This window comes from Ovis canadensis, chromosome 16, assembly GCF_042477335.2.
Source record: "Ovis canadensis isolate MfBH-ARS-UI-01 breed Bighorn chromosome 16, ARS-UI_OviCan_v2, whole genome shotgun sequence".
Classification (NCBI taxonomy): Eukaryota; Metazoa; Chordata; class Mammalia; order Artiodactyla; family Bovidae; genus Ovis; species Ovis canadensis.
In genome coordinates this window covers 72,750,522-72,771,566 of record NC_091260.1, presented here as the reverse complement: position 1 = coordinate 72,771,566, position 21,045 = coordinate 72,750,522, and the positions used below count along the sequence as shown (strand labels likewise).

Genomic DNA, 21,045 nt, shown 5'->3' with positions numbered 1-21,045 from the left:
CATTATAAGAGTTTTATTTTAATTTTTTTAATTTTTATTTTTACTTTACTTCACAATACTGTATTGGTTTTGCCATACATCAACACGAATCCACCACAGGTGTACATGAGTTCCCAAACATGAACCCCCCTCCCACCTCCCACCTCCAACCCCACACCATCCCTCTGGATCATTCTCGTGCACCAGCCCCAAGCATCCTGTATCCTGCATCAAACATAGACTGGCGATTCATTTCTTACATGATAGCATACATGTTTCAATGCCATTCTCCCAAATCATCCCACTCTCTCCCTCTCCCTCAGAGTCCAAAAGTCCGCTCTACACATCTGTGTCTCCTTTGCTGTCTCGCATACAGGGTCATCATTACCATCTTTCTAAATTCCATATATATGTGTTAGTATACTGCATTGGTGTTTTTCTTTCTGGCTTACTTCACTCTGTATAATCGGCTCCAGTTTCATCCATCTCATTAGAACTGATTCAAATGTATTCTTTTTAATGGCTGAGTAATACTCCATTGTGTATATGTACCACAGCTTTCTTATCCATTCATCTGCTGATGGACATCTAGGTTGTTTCCATGTCCTGGCTATTATAAACAGTGCTGTGATGAACATTGGGGTACATGTGTCTCTTTCTATTCTGGTTTCCTCAGTGTGTATGCCCAGCAGTGGGATTGCTGGGTCATAAGGCAGTTCTATTTGCAATTTTTTAAGGAATCGCCACACTGTTCTCCATAGTGGCTGTACTAGTTTGCATTCCCACCAACGGTGCAAGAGGGTTCCCTTTTCTCCACACCCTCTCCAGCATTTATTGCTTGCAGATTTTTGGATCGCAGCCATTCTGACTGGTGTGAAGTGGTACCTCATTGTGGTCTTGATGTGCATTTCTTTAATAATGAGCGATGTTGAGCATCGTTTCATGTGTTTGTTAGCCATCCATATGTCTTCTTTGGAGAAATGTCTATTTAGTTCTTTGGCCCATTTTTTGATTGGGTCATTTATTTTTCTGAAAATTGCTAGAGCTAATCAATGAATATAGTAAAGTTGCAGGATATAAAATCAACACACAGAAATCCCTTGCATTCCTATACACTAATAATGAGAAAGTAGAAAAAGAAATTAAGGAAACAATTCCATTCACCATTGTAATGAAAAGAATAAAATACTTAGGAATATATCTACCTAAAGAAACTAAAGACCTATATATAGAAAACTATAAAACACTGATGAAAGAAATCAAAGAGGACACTAATAGATGGAGAAATATACCATGTTCATGTATCAGAAGAATCAATATAGTGAAAATGAGCATACTACCCAAAGCAATCTACAGATTCAATGCAATCCCTTATCAAGCTACCAGCAGTATTTTACACAGAACTAGAACAAATAATTTCAAGATTTGTATGGAAATACAAGAGTTTTAATTTTAAAATGTTACAGCTTTGGAGTGTCCTCTAGTCAATAACAATATTATACCTCTTTATCTCAATTAGGGCCCTATTTAGTCATCAAAATTGAATTAAAATTACAGTATGAAAAGACCCTATGGATGCCACGAACCTACAGTATGAATCTACAGTATATCACGAACCTATGGACGAAGGTTCGTGACATTGTACAAGATCAGTGATCAAGACCATCCCCAAGAAAAAGAAAGGTAAAAAGGCAAAATGGTTGTCTGAGGATGCCTTACAAATAGCTGAGAAAAGAAGAAATGTGAAAGGCAAAGGAAAACAGGAAAGATATACCCATTGAGTGCAAAGTTCCAAAGAACAGCAAGGAGAGATGAGAAAGCTTTCCTCAGTGATCAAAGCAAAGAAATAGAGGAAAACAATAGAATGGGAAAGACCATAGACCTTTTCAAGAAAACTAGAGATACCAATGGAACATTTCATGCAAAGATGGGCACAATAAAGGACAGAAATAGTATGAATCTAACAGAAGCAAAAAGTGAAGAGGAACTAAAAAGCCTCTTGATGAAAGTGAAAGAGGAGAGTGAGAAAGTTGGCTTAAAGCTCAACATTCAGAAAACTAAGATCTTGGCATCTGGTCCTATCACTACATGCCAAATAGAAGGGGAAACAGTGGAAACAGTGTCAGACTTTATTTTGGGGGGCTCCAAAATCACTGCAGATGATGATTGCAACCATGAAATTAAAAGATGCTTACTCCTTGGAAGAAAAGTTATGACCAACCTAGACAGCATATTGAAAAGCAGAGACATTACTTTGCCAACAAAGGTCCATCTAGTCAAGGCTATGGTTTTTCTAGTGATCATGCATGTATGTGAGAGTTGGACTGTGAAGAAAGCTGAGCACTGAAGAACTGATGCTTTTGAACTGTGGTGTTGGATAAGACTCTTGAGAGTCCCTTGGACTGCAAGGAGATCCAACCAGTTGGATCTTTAGATCCAATCCATTCTAAAGATCAGACCTGGGATTTCTTTGGAAGGAATGATGCTAAAGCTGAAACTCCAGTACTTTGGCCACCTCATGTGAAGAGTTGACTCATTGGAAAAGACTCTGATGCTGGGAAGGATTGGGGGCAGGAGAAAAAGGGGATGACAGACGATGAGATGGCTGGATGGCATCACCACCTTGATGGACGTGAGTTTGAGTGAACTCCGGGAGATGGTGATGGACAGGGAGGCCTGGCGTGCTGCAATTCATGGGGTCACAAAGAGTCGGACATGACTGAGCAACTGAACTGAACTGAACAGAAGCAGAAGATATTAAGAAGAGGTGGCAAAATACACAAAACTATACAAAAAAGATCTTCATGACCCAGATAGCCACAATGATGTGATCACTCACCTAGACCCAGACATCCTGTAATGCAAAGTCAAGTGGACCTTAGAAAGCATCACTACAAATAAAGCTAGTGGAGGCGATGGAATTCCAGTTGAGCTATTTCAAATCCTAAAAGATAATGCTATGAAAGTGCTGTACTCAATATGCCAGCAAATTTGGAAAACTCAGCATGACCAAAGAACTGGAAAAGGTCAGTTTTCATTCCAATCCCAAAGAAAGGCAATGCAAAAAAATGTTTAAACTACCACACAATTGCACTCATCTCACATGCTAACAAAGTAATGCTCAAAATTCTCCAAGCCATGCTTCAACAGTACATGAACGGTGAACTTCCAGATGTTCAAGCTGGATTTAGAAAAGATAGAGGAACAAGAGATCAAATTGCCAACATCCGCTGGATCACAGAAAAAGCAAGAGAGTTCCAGAAAAACATCTACTTCTTTATTGACTATGCCACAGCCTTTGACTGTGTGGCTCACAACAAACTGGAAAATTCTTCAAGAGATGGGAATACCAGACCACCTGACCTGCCTCCTGAGAAATCTGTATGCAGGTCAAGAAACAACAGTTAGAATTGGACATGGAACAATAGACAGGTTCCAAATTGGGAAAGGAGTACATCAATGCTGTATATTGTCACCCTGATCATGTAATTTGTATGCAGAGTACATCATGAGAAACACTGGGCTGGATGAAGCACAAGCTGGAAACAAGATTGCCAGGAGAAATATCAATAACCTCAGATATGCAGATGACACCACCCTTATGGCAGAAAGAAAAGAGGAACTAAAGAACCTCTTGATGAAAGTGAAAGAGGAGAGTGAAAACGTTGGCTTAAAACTCAACATTCAAAAAACTAAGATCATGGCATCTGGTCCCATCACTTCATGGCAAATAGATGGGGAAACAATGGAAACAATGAAAGACTATATTTCTTTTGGGCTCCAAAATCACTGTAGCCATGAAATTAAAAGACCCTTGCTCCTTGGAAGAAAGCTATGACCAACCTAAACAGCATATTAAAAAGCAAAGACATCACTTTGCCAACAAAGGTCCATCTAGTCAAAGCTATGGTTATTTCAGTAGTCATGTATGGATATGAGAGTTGGACTATAAGGAAAGCTGAGATCCAATGAATTGATGCTTTTATACTGTGGCGTTGGAGAAGATTATTGAGAGTCCCTTGGACTGAAAGGAGATACAACCAGTCAATCCTGAAGGAAATCAGTCCTGAATATTTATTGGAAGGACTGATGCTGAAGCTGAAACTCCAATCCTTTGGTCACCTGATACAAAGAACTGACTCATTAGAAAAGACCTTGTTGGTTGGAAAGATTGAAGGCAGCAGGAGAAGGGGATGACAGAGGATGAGATGGTTGGATGGCATCACTGACTCGATGGACATGAGTTTGTGCAAGTTCCTGGAGTTGGTGATGGACAGGGAATCCTGGTGTGCTACAGTCCATGGGGTCACAAAGTATCAGACATGAGTGATCAACTGAACTGACTGAATAGATGAAAAGAACAATGGAATGTTAATTTCCTATCACTAACAAAACACCTCTCCAACCACAAAGCTATTTGGCAGCAAGTTTCCACCAACTTCTATTGGAAAAAAAAAAAAAAAACAATAAAGAACTACAGTTTTCTTTACTTTTTTATTAGCACTTTGGAATTCATAGTCACCTTTTCTGTTGCTTATTTTTATTTCCTCTCTTACCTGCAGCTAATGAGCATCACCGCTGACTAATGCCCAGCAGGGTGAGTACAGTTCTTCCACAAAAATGTGTTCTTAAGTCATAAAGGACTGCTTGTATTATAAAATTATTGCTTTATTACTACCATGCTGAGATGTTCAGTGTCACATGGTGAAGGATTTTTACACATTAGTCACAAGAAATAAAAAAGTAACACCTAACTGAATGTGAGAAAGATTTTTCTTTCACTTTATAAGGGAAATATTTTTGCAACAGTGTTGACTAGATGCAACAAAATTTCTAAAGTATTACTTTTGGCTGAAAGAGCATTTGACTATTAATTCTATAAAATAATCACCACCCTGGGACTTCACACCACAGTAAGGATTAATGAACATGAAGAGGGGCTTCCTTGGTGGCTCAGAGGTAAAGAATCTACCTGCGAAGGCAGGAGACACAGGTTCAACCCCTGATTCAAGAAAATCCCACATGCCTGTGGAGCAATGAAGCCCGTGCATCACAACTATTGAACGCATACACCCTAGAGCCCAAACTCAGCAACAAGGGAAGCCACCTCAATGAGAAGCTTGTGCAGAGCAACTAGAGAGTAGTCCCAGCTCACTGCAATTAGAGAAAAGCCATGTGTCAAAGAAGACCCAGCACAGCCAAAATTAATAAATAAAATTATGCACTGGGATGACCCAGAGAGATGGTACAGGGAGGGAGGTGGGAGGGGGGTTCAGGATTGGGAACTCATGTACACCTGTGGTGGATTCATATTGATGTATGGCAAAACCAATAGAGTATTGTAAAGTAAAATAAAGTTAAAAACAAAAAAAATCATGAAGCCACAGGCAGCATGTTTACTGAAAACCCAGGCACACACATGGGTCCTTTCAGACATGGCTGGGGCATAAGGAGTGACACCCTGTACCAAGAGGGAGCCTGAGCACCCTCACGTCTCTTCTGATGTTCATGGGCGCCCCTTCCGTTACACACTGTCTTTCTATTCCTCAAACACAGTGCCTCCATTGCTAGCTCTTGTCTCTGCATGCTTGCCTTTGCTCCATGGATATCAGTTCAATGTTCTCTTCTCAGCAAACTCTTCCCTGAACACCTGAAAGCTCTTACTCCCTGACACACCCTGTGTGTGTCTTCTTTACAGAAACAAGAGCTATCTGAAATCAATCTATTCATTTACACTCCATCCTCATTATTTGTGGGACTAATGTATCTATTTCCTCTGGTGGCTCAGCTGTAAAGAACCCACCTGCCAATGCAGGAAACCCAGAATCGATTCCTGGATGGGGAAGATCCCTCGGAGAAGGTAATGGCAACCCACTCCAGTAGTCTTGCCTGGAAAATCCCACAGACAGAAGAGCCTGGCAGACTACAGTCCATGGGGTCGCAAAGAGTCAGACACAACTTAGCAATGAAACAACAACAACAATGTATGTATAGTTTAATAAAGCCCAAATTGCCAACGGCTCCTAGGAGAAATAGAGGGTCAGGTTCCACAGAGCCCTTAGCCACAGAATTTTCATCAACCGATCAATACATAACCTTGTTTTCTGTGTGTTTCTGTTTAAAGACCAATCAATACATAACCTTGTTTTATGTGTGCTTTTGTTTAAAATCATCTTTTTAATATGCTCTGTTGATTCATTAACACTGAACTCAAGGCCAACAGCACCGTGACTCACGCCTGAACGAAGCTTGTCTAACACATGTGGTTTCTCCATAAGGTACATCACAGGAACAGCAGACAGCACTTCAATACTACACTCGAGGGCCATTTTCAACAATGAAAAATAGAAAAATATGAAAAACATAGCACTAAATAGACCACAGAAAGGGCACTTGTTTACAGTCTAAGCTGAAACAAGGAGCAGAGCACAGGCTTGTTCCACCTAAGCTGGAAATATGCATGTCAGGAGGGTCAGATTTTTCACGGCTTTGTACATGTCTGTGAAAAGTCATGAAAGTGCCACAGGCATTAACCTTAGTGTCACAAATAAATTTTAAGAGTGTAGGCGAATTCATACAGAATCCTTGAATAGCAATGACTGTATCTGCCTCTTTTCCAGTTACCCACCCCTCCTTGAGACTGAGCTCTGTGCAAACGAGGGTTCTGCATGGTCTTTCCTCACTGTTGCACCCCCAGCAATAGAGCAGTGTATATCAGATGGTTGATACCTTGGCTGACTCAGTGAGCTAGAGCTCTTTCCCTCTGCCCAGAAAAGTCTGACTCTAATACCCTCTCATTCTCATCCTCCAAAACGCATCTCAAAAGCAGCCTCCACCTCCTACCAGGCTTAGTTATGTTTTCCTTCTAGCATCCCTGAATATCCTAACAGCATCTCTATCATGTGCGTCTATTAGTCGCTCAGTTGTGTCCAACTCTCTGTGATCCCATGTACTGTAGCCACGCTCCTTTGTCCATGGGATTCTCCAGACAAGAATACTGGAGTGGGTTGCCATTTCCTTCTCTGGGGATCTTCCCAACCAGGGGATGGAACCCAGGTCTCCAGCATTGCAGGCAGATTCTTAACCACTGAACCACCAGGAATCTCTATCATAACATGCATCAAATTCTATTTAAATTATTTGTTTACTTATCAGTCTCCTTCACTAAGCTGTGGGTCCCTTGTGGGCATGATCTGGTTCATAACTACCTTTATCCCTTGCAGGTAACGTTGTATCTGGTTTGTACTAGGCATCTAGCAAACATTTGCTTAAAAAACAAATGTTCAAAGCTTACACATATGTTAACAAGTGTGGTATTTGTCTAAGGGATAAATATACTAAAAATTATCCTTTAAAGAGAGGTTTTTGTCTCTTCCTTGTTTAAAGAAAAATCTTCATGCTTCTATCATAAAATTAGGACTTCCTTAGGATCTACTATCCTGGCCACCTCATGAATTTATGGCTTATAATGATCATCTCACCATATATATCAAATCAACATGTTATACACCTTGGCCAGTCGCTTTAGTCATGTCTGACTCTTTGTAATCCTATGGACTATAACCCACAGGCTGCTCTATCCATGGGATTCTCCAGGCAAGAATACTGGAGTAGGTTGCCATTTCCTCCTCCAAGGATGTTATACACCTTAAACATGTGCAATTTTATCTTAAAAGGAATATAATTTTTTTAATTAAATGAACAGCATCTCCTCATATTGTGAATAGTGGTTATCCCTGAGGAGACGTTAGCTGAGCGAAATGCAAAAACCTCTAGAAAACATCAAACCAACAATGGAAAATAGTTCAGGTGTTTTTAGACTTGTCAAAAAGAGCTTTGATAACTCTGTCAAAGGATTCTGCTTTGACATGTGTGTTTCATAAAAGTGTTGTCACATTCATAGGCTGCAATGCAAACCCAGCATTTTACCATAAGCTACTGAATTCAGCCAGTGTCCCTGAATTCAATCCGGACTTCATAGCCTGGCTTAAATCTCCAAGCTGAAGGAGTCATGATTTCCCCGAGCGCTGTGCAGTCCCACCTGGAAAGGCTTCTTTCCTACTTTCCTCCTCTTGCCCACCTCATCATTCAAGCCCCATCCATTCTTTCAAGCCCCTCCAGGTCCACCTGCTCCCAAGATCCAGCCCCCAACAGTTTCATCCCACTCTTATCTCACCCTCCTTTCTCACCAACTTAGTAACTATTCCAAACACTTGCTTCTTATCTCATTAGCTAATGCTCCGTGAGTATCCTTATACATTTTATCTACTTTATTAGATGGGCAAGAGCTATCCAGAACCATTGCCTCCCAGCAGCACTCAAGAAGAGCCCAGAAGTCAGTAATTACTCATTAAACACAGGTGTGAATACAAAGCTACTTGATAACAGAGAACAATCCTTATCACATGATAACAAAAATAATGAGATCGTATATTTATAACATCACCCAACCCCATTGTACCAACCGTCCCTGAAGGCACAGACAACTTACCGTTATTTTCAGCATAAATCCTTACAACAGGCATTAACTCAAAGAGCACTTTGGGTTTGGACTCAGTAAGTTTCATATTCCTCCTGTCCCAGCCAGCACCTTCAAGATACAAGCCGTAGACATAGACACCCTCCGTGGGAGGGGCAGAAATGTCATCCTTCATCCACTTGGTGACTTCGTTGCAAAGCACCATATTGTCCAGAGCCCAGCCTTTGTTGGCCCGAGTTATTTCCTACTCGGGGAAAGAGCAAAAGAAAAGGATGACACCAGCAACTAGAGGGTTGTCTTAAAGAGCATAATTGTAGTAACAATGTAGCCCCAGATTCAAAAATGGTAGGATAGTATTTAAAGGGTTTTAAAAGATCCTCTTATAAGCAATACCCATGTCCTAATTTAACTACATTTGTATTTCAGTGTCAAATAATTTGATACTTTCAAATTGTGGTTGTGGAGAAAACTCTTGAGAGTCCCTTGGACTGCAAGGAGATCCAACCAGTCCATCCTAAAGGAGATCAGTCCTGAAGTTTCATTGGAAGGACTGATGTTGAAGCTGAAACTCCAATATTTCGGCCACCTGATGTGAAGAACTAACTCATTTGAAAAGACCCTGATGTTGGGAAAGACTGAAGGCGAGAGGAGAAGGGGACAACAGAGGATGAGATGGTTGGATGGCATCACTGACTCGATGGACATGAGTTTGAGCAGACACCAGGAGATAATGAAGGAAAGTGCAGCCTGGCGTGATTCAGTCCATAGGTTTGCAAAATATCGGAGATGACTTCATGACTGAATAATAATTTTTAAAGAAATATCAAATCAAATCAAATATAAAAATAAATATTTTGAAATTTAAACTAGCAGCCTGAGAATAAGTTGCCGGATTTACGTTCAGGACAAAGTTAACTGCTGGTGCCCAAACCAGACAATCATTCTGCCTTATTATAAACTACATATTTAAAACTATAATGAAAGAAGAAAGCCCTCCAGAGGAAAATTGTAATAACACAACAGGTAAAAATCAGTGCTATTACCTGTCGCATTGCAGTTAAAAATCCTTGAGGGTTAAAAAAGCCTGTCATCCAGAAGCAGTGAGGTCGGTCATTGAAAACCCAAGAGGTAAACTGGCAGTTTCTTTCAATAAGTTCAGTAAACCAGAAACCCAAGGTACTTGAAACCCAAGATGCCTGAAATGCAAACATGAAAACATGAATAAATACAGGTTTAATTCTACTGTGTAACTGACTATATACACAGAAAAAAAACAATGATGAAATATCAATTTCACACTTAGAATTTAGAAGTCCCTAAGGCATAAAGGCATGGGATTTCTTTGGAAGGAATGATGCTAAAGCTGAAGCTCCAGTACTTTGGACACCTCATGCGAAGAGTTGACTCATTAGAAAAGACTCTGATGCTGGGAGAGATTTGGGGCAGAAGGAGAAGGGGACGACCCAGGATGAGATGGCTGGATGGCATCATGGACTCGATGGACGTGAGTCTGAGTGAACTCCGGGAGATGGTGACGGACAGGGAGGCCTGGCATGCTGCGATTCATGGGGTCGCAAAGAGTCGGACATGACTGAGTGACTGAACTGAACTGAACTGAAGGCATAAATTTCCACAGAGTTCTGACATTTTAGATGTCAAATTACTCTTCCTTTTTAATAATATGAAGTATGTTAGAATCAACTAATTACCATGTGAATTCCAGATTAATCCAGCTTGGCATGCTGTTCAAGACATCTGCTGTCATTAAAATTTCCTTCCACATATGAATATAGTTATGACCAATTCTGCCATAAAGCAATTAAAACAATTAATTGAATTAAATTTAATGGACTTCAACTATTTTTCCTTAGGCTACATTTTCAACAGATACATTATAAAATAGCATTTCTATTTATGTAAATGTGCTTACGGCCTTAGCAGCATTTTATATTCTGTGAATGACAAATGTAGAAGCCTTTCTCCACTTATTTTTTATGGGGCAAACATTTATTTTCTGAAGTTTCTTTCTCTTAGAAGGTATTTTTATATTCTCTGATGAAGGGAATAAAAATGGAAACACAGGTCTTCTTACCACCAATAAATTAATTGCATTCACTGCCTGTAACGTTCTGCCTGAATTCACATGCGGAACTCATGTTATTACAACAGGCATGGAAATGTCATCAACATTATCAGCAGTCACACTAGAAGGTATCTCCAAATCATATTTTATACCATTTCACTGTACTGCACTATTTTATGTGTGAATAAATGTAGTGATCAACCTGAATAGATAAACCACTTGAATTTCAAATAGCTTGAGGATTGATATGCCTATTTTACAAAAGACACTGAGATTCCCAAAGACTGTTAATAAGTTGAGTAGGAAAAAATGCTGTATAAAAGGATTTTAAGTTCCAGGAAGTGGGACTTCCCTGGAAGTCCAGTGGTTAATCCCTAGTCAAGGAACTAATATTCCACATTCAGTGTGGCATGGCCAAAAAAAATTTTTTTAAGAGATTCTTAGAGTCCCTTGGACAGCAAGGAGCTCAAACCAGTCAATCCTAAAGGAAATCAACCCTGAATATTCATTGGAAGGACTGATGCTGAAGCTGAAGCTCCAATACTATAGCCACCTGATGCAAAGAGGTGACTCATGGGAAAAGACCTTGATGCTGGAAAAGATTGAGGGCAGGAGGAGACAGGGATGACATAGAATGAGATGGTTGGATGGAATCACCAACTCAATGGACATGAGTGTGGGCGAACTCCAGGAGATGGTGAAGGACAGGGAAGCTTGGCATGCTGTAGTCCATGGGGTCTCTAAGAGTTAGACCCAATCCAAGGACAGAGGGGCCTAGTGGGCTGCCATCTATGGGGTCGCACAGAGTCAGACACGACTGAAGTGACTTAGCAGCAGCAGCAGTGACCAAACAACAACAAAGTTTAAAATGAGGTAACTCATTCCATCATATCGTTATAGGTGTGTTAACTGAAAGAGATATCTTTATACAACACTTGGTCTGAAGGCACAGGGACCCATTAATGAGGGGGTATCTTCTGGCAAGGATCCCTGTTGCAGAACTGCAGGTGCTGACCAGGCTGGGTGAGCTGGTCTAGTGGGGAATGAGCCCTCCATGGCCAGGGACCAGGTAGGTCACTAGCAATGAGCAGAGTCAATGCATACAGAAAACTCTCTGGCCTAGGCAATGAATTTTTTGCAGGGGAAGAGAGAAAGGGATCTGGTCAAAGCTGATTCTGAGTTTCTAAGCCGTGTGTCTAGAGGGATGGATGGGATGGTGGTTAATCAGATAAGATGAGAAAACAGTAGACGAGCACTCCCCAGTTACCATTTACTGCTTTCTGTCCCACTGCCTTGGAATCTGCCAAAGCCCTGGGTGAGGTATCAGAGGCTCAGCACTAAAGGAGTCTCTCCTGAGAGATTAGCAGTTCTAGCCCCATCCTGTCCCACCATCTCATTTACCTGACTGACGTCCAAAAGTTCCACTCACCCCAGGACCCAATCTCATCTCTGTAAGTTGCCCACCATGGATAACCCCCACCCTCCCGTCTCCCAAGTCCTCCCACCGCACACTCAGCACCCTCAGTGCCACAATCGGCCAACTCCTCGACAAGGACACTGGCTCTCGTTTTACTTCTCCAAGTAGAAAAACATCTCTTCAAACCACATCTATTTATCATAATACTATTTCATGTAGAATGGATGAGCAACCTGTACAGGGAACTACATTCAGCATCCATGTGGCAAACCATGAAGGAAAAGAAATTTTTTAAAAACCCACATCCTGGTGTATATATACATACATACATATTCCATACAAAATGGAATATTACTCAGCCTGGATGGGAGGGGAGTTTGCGGGAGAATGGATACATGTATTTGCATGTCTGAGTCCCTTTGCTGTTCATCTGAAACTACCACAACATTGTCAACTGGCTATTCTCCAATACAGAATTAAAAGCTTCAAAAATGATAATAAAGGAAGAAGAATAAAATAATGCCATTTGCAGCAACACGGTTGGACCTAGAGATTATCACACTAAATGAAGTCAGTCAGAAAGAGCAAAACAAATGCCATACGCTGTCACTTACATGTGTAATCTAAAATATGACCGATGAACATATCTAACAGAGAGATAAACAGACTCAGAGACATAGGGAAAAGAAATTGCGGTCACCAAGGAAGGAGGTGGGGGAGGGAAGGACAGGGAGTTTGAGATTAGCAGATGCAAACTATTATATATAAAGTGGATAAAGAACAAGGTGCAGATGTGCAGCACAGGGAGCTAGACTCAGCATCCTGTGATGGGCCAGAATGGAAAGAACACAAAACGGAACACACATATATAACTGAGCCACCTTGCTGTACAGCAGAAATTAACACAATGTTGTGTTAAATCAACTATTTACATTAAAAAAATTTTAAGCCCACACCTGTCATTTAGCACAATTAATCATATGCAATCAGTAAGAATCCTGTTAAATTATTATCTTGTTACCTTGAGAGATATACAGTCACATATTTACAGAAAAAGTAAGGAAGAAGATTTCTCTTTGGAGTGACTTTTGACATATGTGTGTGTGTGTAGGAACATCCCCTTCTATAAAACTAACTTCACAAGCTTTGAAGTCCATGAGTTTGGGTTTAAATTCTGACTCTTGGATTCTCTAAGGTGTGTGATCTGGGAAAACATTTAATCTCCCCTAACCTAAGTTCCTCATCTGTAAAATACTGGTAATAAATTGTAAGATTTACATGAAACGGTGCATACAAATTGCCTAGCAGAGAACCTGAGATGTTGAAAACATGCTAAATCGTTTTATTCCCTACCTACAATCTAAAAATACAGGGCTCTAAGAGGATTAGTCCCTAAGCAAAAGAACACTCTTAAGCACATTATCTGTACATGCTTTCACTTGCCAATTACAATTATTCACAACAATAAAGTGATTAGGCAGGATAAGAGCTGACTTAAACATACTTTCTTCCAACGAGCAGGAATCCTGGCATCAAACATGCAATTCAGAGCATCTCGTAGATTGTCGCTCATGATGATGGTGCCATCAATGGCAAGTTTCAGCTCGGTCAGGGTGCTTCGGACCAGGGTGAGTACCCTCTGCATCCTGTCTATCTCCTGTCTGAGGAAAATGTTCATTGGCTGGAATGGCCCCATCATCTGCAGCCTCTCCTTCACCTGCCATGGAGACATTAGCACAGGAAAAATTATTTGACAGCTACTAATGTTCTATATAGGGCTTCCCTAGGGGCTCAGATGGTAAAGAACCTGCCTGCAATGTAGGAGACCTGGGTTTGATCCCTAGGTTGGGAAGATCTCCTGCAGAAGGGAATGGCTACCCACTCCAGTATTCTTGCCTGGAGAATTCCTAAGACAAAGAAGCCTGGTGTCCAGAGGAGCCCAGACCCATACAGTCCATGGGCTTGCAAAGAGTCAAACACTACTGAGCAACTAACGCTTTTACTTTTCACTTTCCCTGGTGGCTCAGTGGTAAAAAATTCACCTCCAAACAAGAGATGCAGGTTTGATCCCTGGGTCAAGAAGATCCCCTGGAGAGGGAAATGGCAACTCTCTCCAGCATTCTTGCCTGGAGAATTACATGGACAGAGAAGCCTGACAGGCTACAGTCCATGGGCTCGCAAAGAGTTAGACAGGACTGAGCATACCCACAATGTTATATTATATACATAGTACTCTAGGGCTTCTGAAAGAGCCCTAAATTTTATAATTCCATAAATAATAAGTGTTTTTCTTTTTTTTACTGTCAGAAAACAGAGAAGAAATAAAAGAAATATCTGTTAGAGGACCAGCTGATTTTTCATCCCAGGTGAGAGAAGACAGGCAGCCATTAATTCACAGAAGAATATAAAATCCACGTCCACAAACACACAGTCTTCTAAACAACAATTGCAGTTATTGGGAAACATTCACTCACTGCCAATCTAAGACTTGAAAATACACACACGGACACACACAAGCAGATGTGTATGCATATGCAACAATTCTGAAGGCTGTCTCAAAAAACTAGGTTTCTGGTTTTAAAGCTTTTTATTTTTTCCATCAAAGCATCTATCCATCCACTCACCCATTCATTTCTGTCTTGCAAGTATTTTCAGAGTCTTTTGTGGATCAGATATCATGCCAGGCTTAATTGTTCTCTCTTAAGCAAATTTAGCAAAAGGAAGGTGACTTAACTCTTCTAAACTCCATACATACCACCATGTTTATGTATGAAAGGAAATGGCAACCCACTCCAGTATTCTTGCCTGGAAAATCCCATGGACAGAGGAGCCTGGCGGGCTACAATCCATGGGGTTAAAGAGTCAGACACGACTGTGTGACTACCACTTCACTTAATATATTTTAGGCACTTTCGTTGCTTTATAAATATTTCAGCCACTGCTAGACATGAATGACTGCTTTCCTGATGCTATAATGAAAGGCGCTTATGAAAGCTGGTAACAGTATTGATTTTCTCCAAGCAAGTGATCAGAGTTTCTTCCAGGGGAAATGATTCCCCTGGTGAGAGTTCTTTGAGTTCAGTCTATAGTGAAAAACTTGCAGCCAAAATGGCCTGTTTCATGGAAAACAATAGGATACTAAAGAAACAAAATGGGGAATTCCTTCTGAAAACCAGGTGGAAAGGGCAATATATAAAGAAACTTTGTGGTCCTAGGACAGAAATGTCACAAGGTTAGTCCAAGTAATCTCTTAAGACTACAAGGAAAGTAAGCCACTTACTTTTGCTTTTAGCAAAGATTTAAACATGTTTTCAGGGTAAATCATTCCACAATACATGCTAAAATGTCAAAAAAATTAACCTTCATAACTGTCAGTTTCGCTTAGAAGTTACTTGATATTAAAAGGACAAATTGGGGGGACTTTCCTGGTGGTCCAGTGGCTAAGACTCCACCCCTCCAATGCAGGGGGCCCAGGTCAGGGAACTAGCTCTCACATCTTGCACACCACAGCTAAGACCCAGCACAGTTAAATAAAATACATTAATTAAAAAATATATATAAATCAATTTTCAAAACCCATGTGACCAAGAAGCTGCAGAGTTAATGATATAACTATAGACTTCCTGAAATTAAGAAGGCCTGAATTATTTTTGTAAAATAATCAATGCTTTACTCTAAGAATACATCATTTTCCTTTGAACAAATGACAGGGTGAAGTGCCTCCCTCCGGGAGACATTATAGAAAAATAATCCTAACCCATCAGTACACACTTATAATTTAACTATGAAGATTAACTCTCTCATCAGATTTATTATTTATATTTTGAAATGATTACATCGATAGGTTCAAATACTTCTTTTACTGCTTCTTCAAAAAGTGAAGTTTTTCAATAATTTCTTTAACTTCAGAAAAATTATTTTTGCCCTCCTGCCTTCTTTCTCAGGCTTCCCAGGTGGCACAGTGGTAAAGAATCCCCCTGCCAAAGCAGGAGATGCAAAGACGTGGGCTCCGTTCCTGGGTCAAAAAGATGCCCTGGAGAAGGAAATAGCAACCAACTCCAGTATTCTTTCCTGGAAAATTCCCACTGACTGTGCCTGGCAGGCTACAGTCCATGGGGTCGCAGAGTCAGACACAACTGAGTGACTTAGCATAGCACTATTTCCTCACCGCCCCCGCAACCAACCAACCACGCACATCCACAGCTATTTTGTCAGGATGCCATCAACTCACTTCAAAAGGACCATAGTCCGGGGGCAGCTTCTCCAGCATGTCATCAGCCAGCCGGGCCACCACGGCCTCCCGGGTCTCATCCCCTCCGCCAGAGCTGTCTTTGGGCTGGATGCCCAGGATGGTGTCCAGCACGTCCTTGGCCAGCTTGCTCTGGTAGGTGATGTCGGCGTTGGGGTGCAGCCCGAACACCTCGGGACTGTCGTAGGTGGGCAAGCTCTGAACGACAAATACCCAACAGTGAGCAGAGACTGCTGACACAAGCACCAGTTAAATTACACGTCTTAGCAAACAAACATGATTTTATTAGGATAAGCATTTACATGATATGTCTTACTTGTGGCAGGCTACCATCTCAATAATTTGTCTAGGAAAGAATCAAAAGTGGGACTTCCCTGGCAGTCCAGTACTTAAGAACCTTCCTTCCAATGCAGGGGACATGGGCTCAATCCCTGGTCAGAGAACTGAGACCCCACACACCTCAGGGCAACTAAGCCCATGAGCCACAACTACTAAGCCCGTGGGCTACAACTCCTGAGACCAGGCACTGCAATGGAAGATTCTGAATGCTGCCACAAAGATCCTGAGTGCCAAAACTAAGACCCAATGTGGCTGAATAGATAAATATATTTTAAAAAATAGAATCAAAAGTTGCCCTGAAAAGAAAGTTAACATAATAAGCCCATGGTTCTTTAATGTCTGCACTTTAAGCAAATTGATTCAGAGACACTATCTTATTTTATAATACATTTATAAAATAGAAAGGGAGCTATGGAATGGTATTTTGTTTCTCGAAGGTCCCATCTAATTCAAACCAATTGTTTAAATAAATGGTGTATAACTAATTGTTACTAAAAATGACAGTTTTAGCAATTATGGCCGGATAAAACCAGAGGTGGGAAATGTACTCTCCCAAGGAGGAGAGAGACTAGGAAAAGTGAGAAATATTAAAAGTTAGAAAAACATACAGCAAGACACAGTAAGAAGCAACAAAGTTAGAAAAACATACAAGAAGATACAGTAAGAAGCAGAAAAGTGAAAGCCGTTCAGTCGTGTCTGACTATACAGTCCATGGAATTCTCCAGGCCAGAATACTGCAGTGGGTATCCATTCCTTCTCCAGGGGATCTTTCCAACCCAAGGATCGAACCCAGGTCTACCCCCATTGCAGGCGGATTCTTTACCAGCTGAGCCATCAGGGAAGCCTAAGAATATTGGAGTGGCTAACCTATCCCTTTTCCAGGGGATCTTCCCAACCCAGGAATCTAACCAGGGTCTCCTGCATCACAGGCAGAGTCTTTACCAGCTGAGCTACCTGGGAAGCCCTTAAGAAGCAGAACAGCAGAACTAGCAGATAAATACTACCCCAGCTACTTGAAAACAAGAAAATTTACCTACAATTTGACATATACTTCTATGTGAGAATTGTATACTTAACTTTATTCATGTTTTCTCTCGCTTCTAGTCCATTATTTTATTCCTTTTTACTTAATGCCCTCTTATGAGAGAACTCAAATTCTTATAAAATGAGATGTGTATAAATAAATCTATGTGCAGGCATATCTAAATTTATACCTTCATATACACTTCTCCTCTTCAGTGCAAATGATTTAAAGACACATATAATACAGTTAAGACAAATATATTTGTAGATTTGAATTAATAAAAGTGTAGGGCTGGTGATATATGGTAAACTCATTACATGTATATATCACAGAACCTCTAAATATATTGATAAATTTAGCTCTTTGGGGCTGTTTTGCTTTAGCTGGTTCACCCTGAGATAAATCTGAGAGGCAAAAGAGATCACTAAATAATGATCTAATGAATTCCAGATTCAGAGACAGAAAATGTAGTTATTTGGAAGCACAAATCAAGTTTTTCCCCTCGATTTCCTGGCAAAATGTTATTCCTTCTTGAAGCAAGACTTTAAAGTTGGAAGTGATTTTCCCGCCAAGGATATTTGGCAGTCTGGAGACATTTAAGGTTGTTATAATGGGGTAGGAAGTGAAACTGACATCTAGTGGGTAGAGGACAAAGGTGATGTTAGCCGTTCTACACAGGACTGCCCCCCACCCCTGCAAAAATGTATTCAGTTCCAAATGTCAATGGTGCCAAAGCTGAGAAACTCAGTCTTAGAGGAACCTCTTATACAGAGTGTGTTTCTGAGAATACTCATATGCTGTCCATTAGGTCAGGATTAAGAAACAGATTCATGGAATAAGGCAAATGCTTTGAAACACAAACAAGATTGAGTATAGGGCATTGAGTATAATGCCCTACACAAAAGGGCATTTGTGTAGGTTCCCTGGATCTAAATCTGCCCAATCTGTCATCTCTCATAGAATATTCCTCACTGGGGCATTAAAAGAGAAGGAAAGTGGGACTTCCCTGGAGGTCCAGTGGTTAAGACTCCGTGATTCCACTGCAGGGGGCATGAGTTCTTGTTGTCCCTGGTCAGGGAACTAAGAGTCCACGTGTACAAAAAGAGAGAGAGAGAAAAGGGGAGCCGAGAACTGACACAAAACATACACTCAGAACAAATAAACAGCTTAGTCACTAGCTGAATATAAAACATATGAAGATAACATTTCTGGGGCTCGGAACCTTCCACGTTCAGTATGTACCACCATTAAGATTTATTTTCAAAGAAGTATGAAGTCTAAATAAATAACAACAAAAAAACATCTGGCTACAGATACTTGCTCTATGCATAAAATTCTGAAGATGACCAACCTGGATATACTGAAGATAGTTATCCACTGTGCTGCATTTTGGAATATTGTAGCCTTGGTAAAAGCTGAAATCCGGTCCAAACATATTTTCACTGAACCAAACTTCAGCAAGTGTGTTCAACAGTCTCTTGTCATAGTCATCGGTGACCCTGCCTCCATACTGAATCTCTCCTATCATGTAGCGGACGGTGGTCCAGGAGACACCCTGGGAAAAGTTACAGAATGATGATGCAGACCTGATCACTGCCAGGTAACACCTATGTAGGCACTGTCATCATTGTCATCAATGTCATCCACTCAGGCATTCTTCATTCACTCCTCAGTAACTAAAAAGTGCAGAAAGAAAATTAAATAGGCAAACATGCTGCTGCTGCTGTTGCTGTTAAGTCACTGCAGTCGTGTCCAACTCTGTGCGACCCCATAGATGGCAGCCCACTAGGCTCCCCCATCCCTGGGATTCTCCAGGCAAGAACACTGGAGTGGGTTGCCATTTCCTTCTCCAATGCATGAAAGTGAAAAGTGAAAGGGAAGTCGGTCAGTCATGTCCGACTCTTAGCGACCCCATGGACTGCAGACCACCAGGCTCCTCCATCCATGGGATTTGCCAGGCAAGAGTACTGGAGTGGGGTGCCATCGCCTTCTCCGAGGCAAACATGAGGGGAACTCAAAGCTCATGTTCATCATTTGAAATAGATTCTCTTGGTGGTGGATTCATGTACTTCTTCACTTTGATTTCAATAGGAAAAAATGCTTATTTTTTTTTAGAATATTGAGGCTGTTCCTTTAAAAGCACACATTCAAGAGTATGTGGATAAAGAAGTGGTATGTATGCACAATGGAATATTACTCAGCCGCTAAAAGGAACAAAATGAGGTCATCTGTAGAGATGTGGGTGGCTCTAGAGTCTGTCTGTAATACAGAGTGAAATAAGTCAGAAAAACAGATATCATATGTTAAGACATATATGTGGACTCTAGAAAAATGGTACAGATGAACCTTTTTCCAAGGCAGGAATAGAGAGGCAGCCATAAAAAACCAGCATGTGGACATAGTGGGGGAACGGAAGGGTGGGCAAATTGGGAAACTGGGATTGACATATGTCCACTGAGTGTGTGTTAGTCACTCAGTCGTGTCCAACTCTATGCTACCCCATGGACTGTAGCCCACAAGCTTCTCTGTCTACGGGGATCCTCCAGGCAAGAATACTGGAGTGGATTGCCATGCCCTCCTCCAAGGGATCTTCCTGACCCAGGGATTGAACCCGGATCTCCTGCATTGCAGGCAGACTCTTTATCGTCTGAGCCACAAAGGAAGCCTCATACATACACTACAACATATATAATAGAGAGCCAGTGGGAAGCTGGTGAATAGCACAAGGAGCTCAGCTCGGTACTCTGTGATGACCTAGAGGGGTAGGATCGGAGTGGGGTGGGGGAAAGGTATAAGAGAGAGGGGATATATTTATGTACATGACTGATTCACTTCATTGTACAGCAGAAACTAACACATTTTAAACCAATTATTTTCAATTTTAAAAAAGTGATCTAGACTCTAAATATTTTGTGTTTTCAGTTCAGTTTAGTTGCTCAGTTGTGTCCGACTCTTTGCGACCCCATGAACCACAGCACACCAGGCCTCCCTGTCCATCACCAACTCCCGGGGTCCACCCAAACCCATGTCCATCAAGTCAGTGATGCCATCCAACCATCTCATCTTCTGCCCTCCCCTTCTTCTCCTGCCCTCAATCTTTCCCAGCATCAGGGTTTTTTCCAATGAGTCAGCTCTTCGCATGAGGTGGCCAAAGTATTGGAGTTTCAGTTTCAACATCAGTCCTTCCAATGAACACCCAGGACTCATCTCCTTTAGGATGGACTGGTTTTAGGATTTTAAAAAACAAGCTTCTTCATCCATTGCTCCCTCCCTCCAACAGATCCTGTTAGGTTGTCTTACTTGTAATGTCAACTTGCCTTGGAGAAATAAAAAGATAATCAAAATGTGTTCATTTTTTCCCTGAAATTAAGAGGTTATTGTGACCCAAGTTGCTATGCCTTAAAAAGGACTTTGCCAGTACAGAAAATCATCACTCTTACAGGATTTAGCCCAAGGCTGGGGGCGTGGGGAGCTC

General features: G+C 41.1%; 1 protein-coding gene across 1 annotated transcript in view; it reads right to left on the bottom strand.

Annotated features, from left to right (window-relative positions):
* DNAH5 (dynein axonemal heavy chain 5) overlaps positions 1-21,045 on the bottom strand; it is a 320,870-nt gene that overhangs the window by 10,650 nt on the left and 289,175 nt on the right. The window contains exons 74-78 of the mRNA XM_069556071.1: positions 18,922-19,125; positions 16,190-16,405; positions 13,463-13,675; positions 9,502-9,654; positions 8,471-8,702 (exon numbers count right to left, since the gene is read on the bottom strand). Coding sequence (XP_069412172.1) covers positions 8,471-8,702; positions 9,502-9,654; positions 13,463-13,675; positions 16,190-16,405; positions 18,922-19,125 — 1,018 coding nt within the window. The remainder of the gene's footprint in view (positions 1-8,470; positions 8,703-9,501; positions 9,655-13,462; positions 13,676-16,189; positions 16,406-18,921; positions 19,126-21,045) is intronic.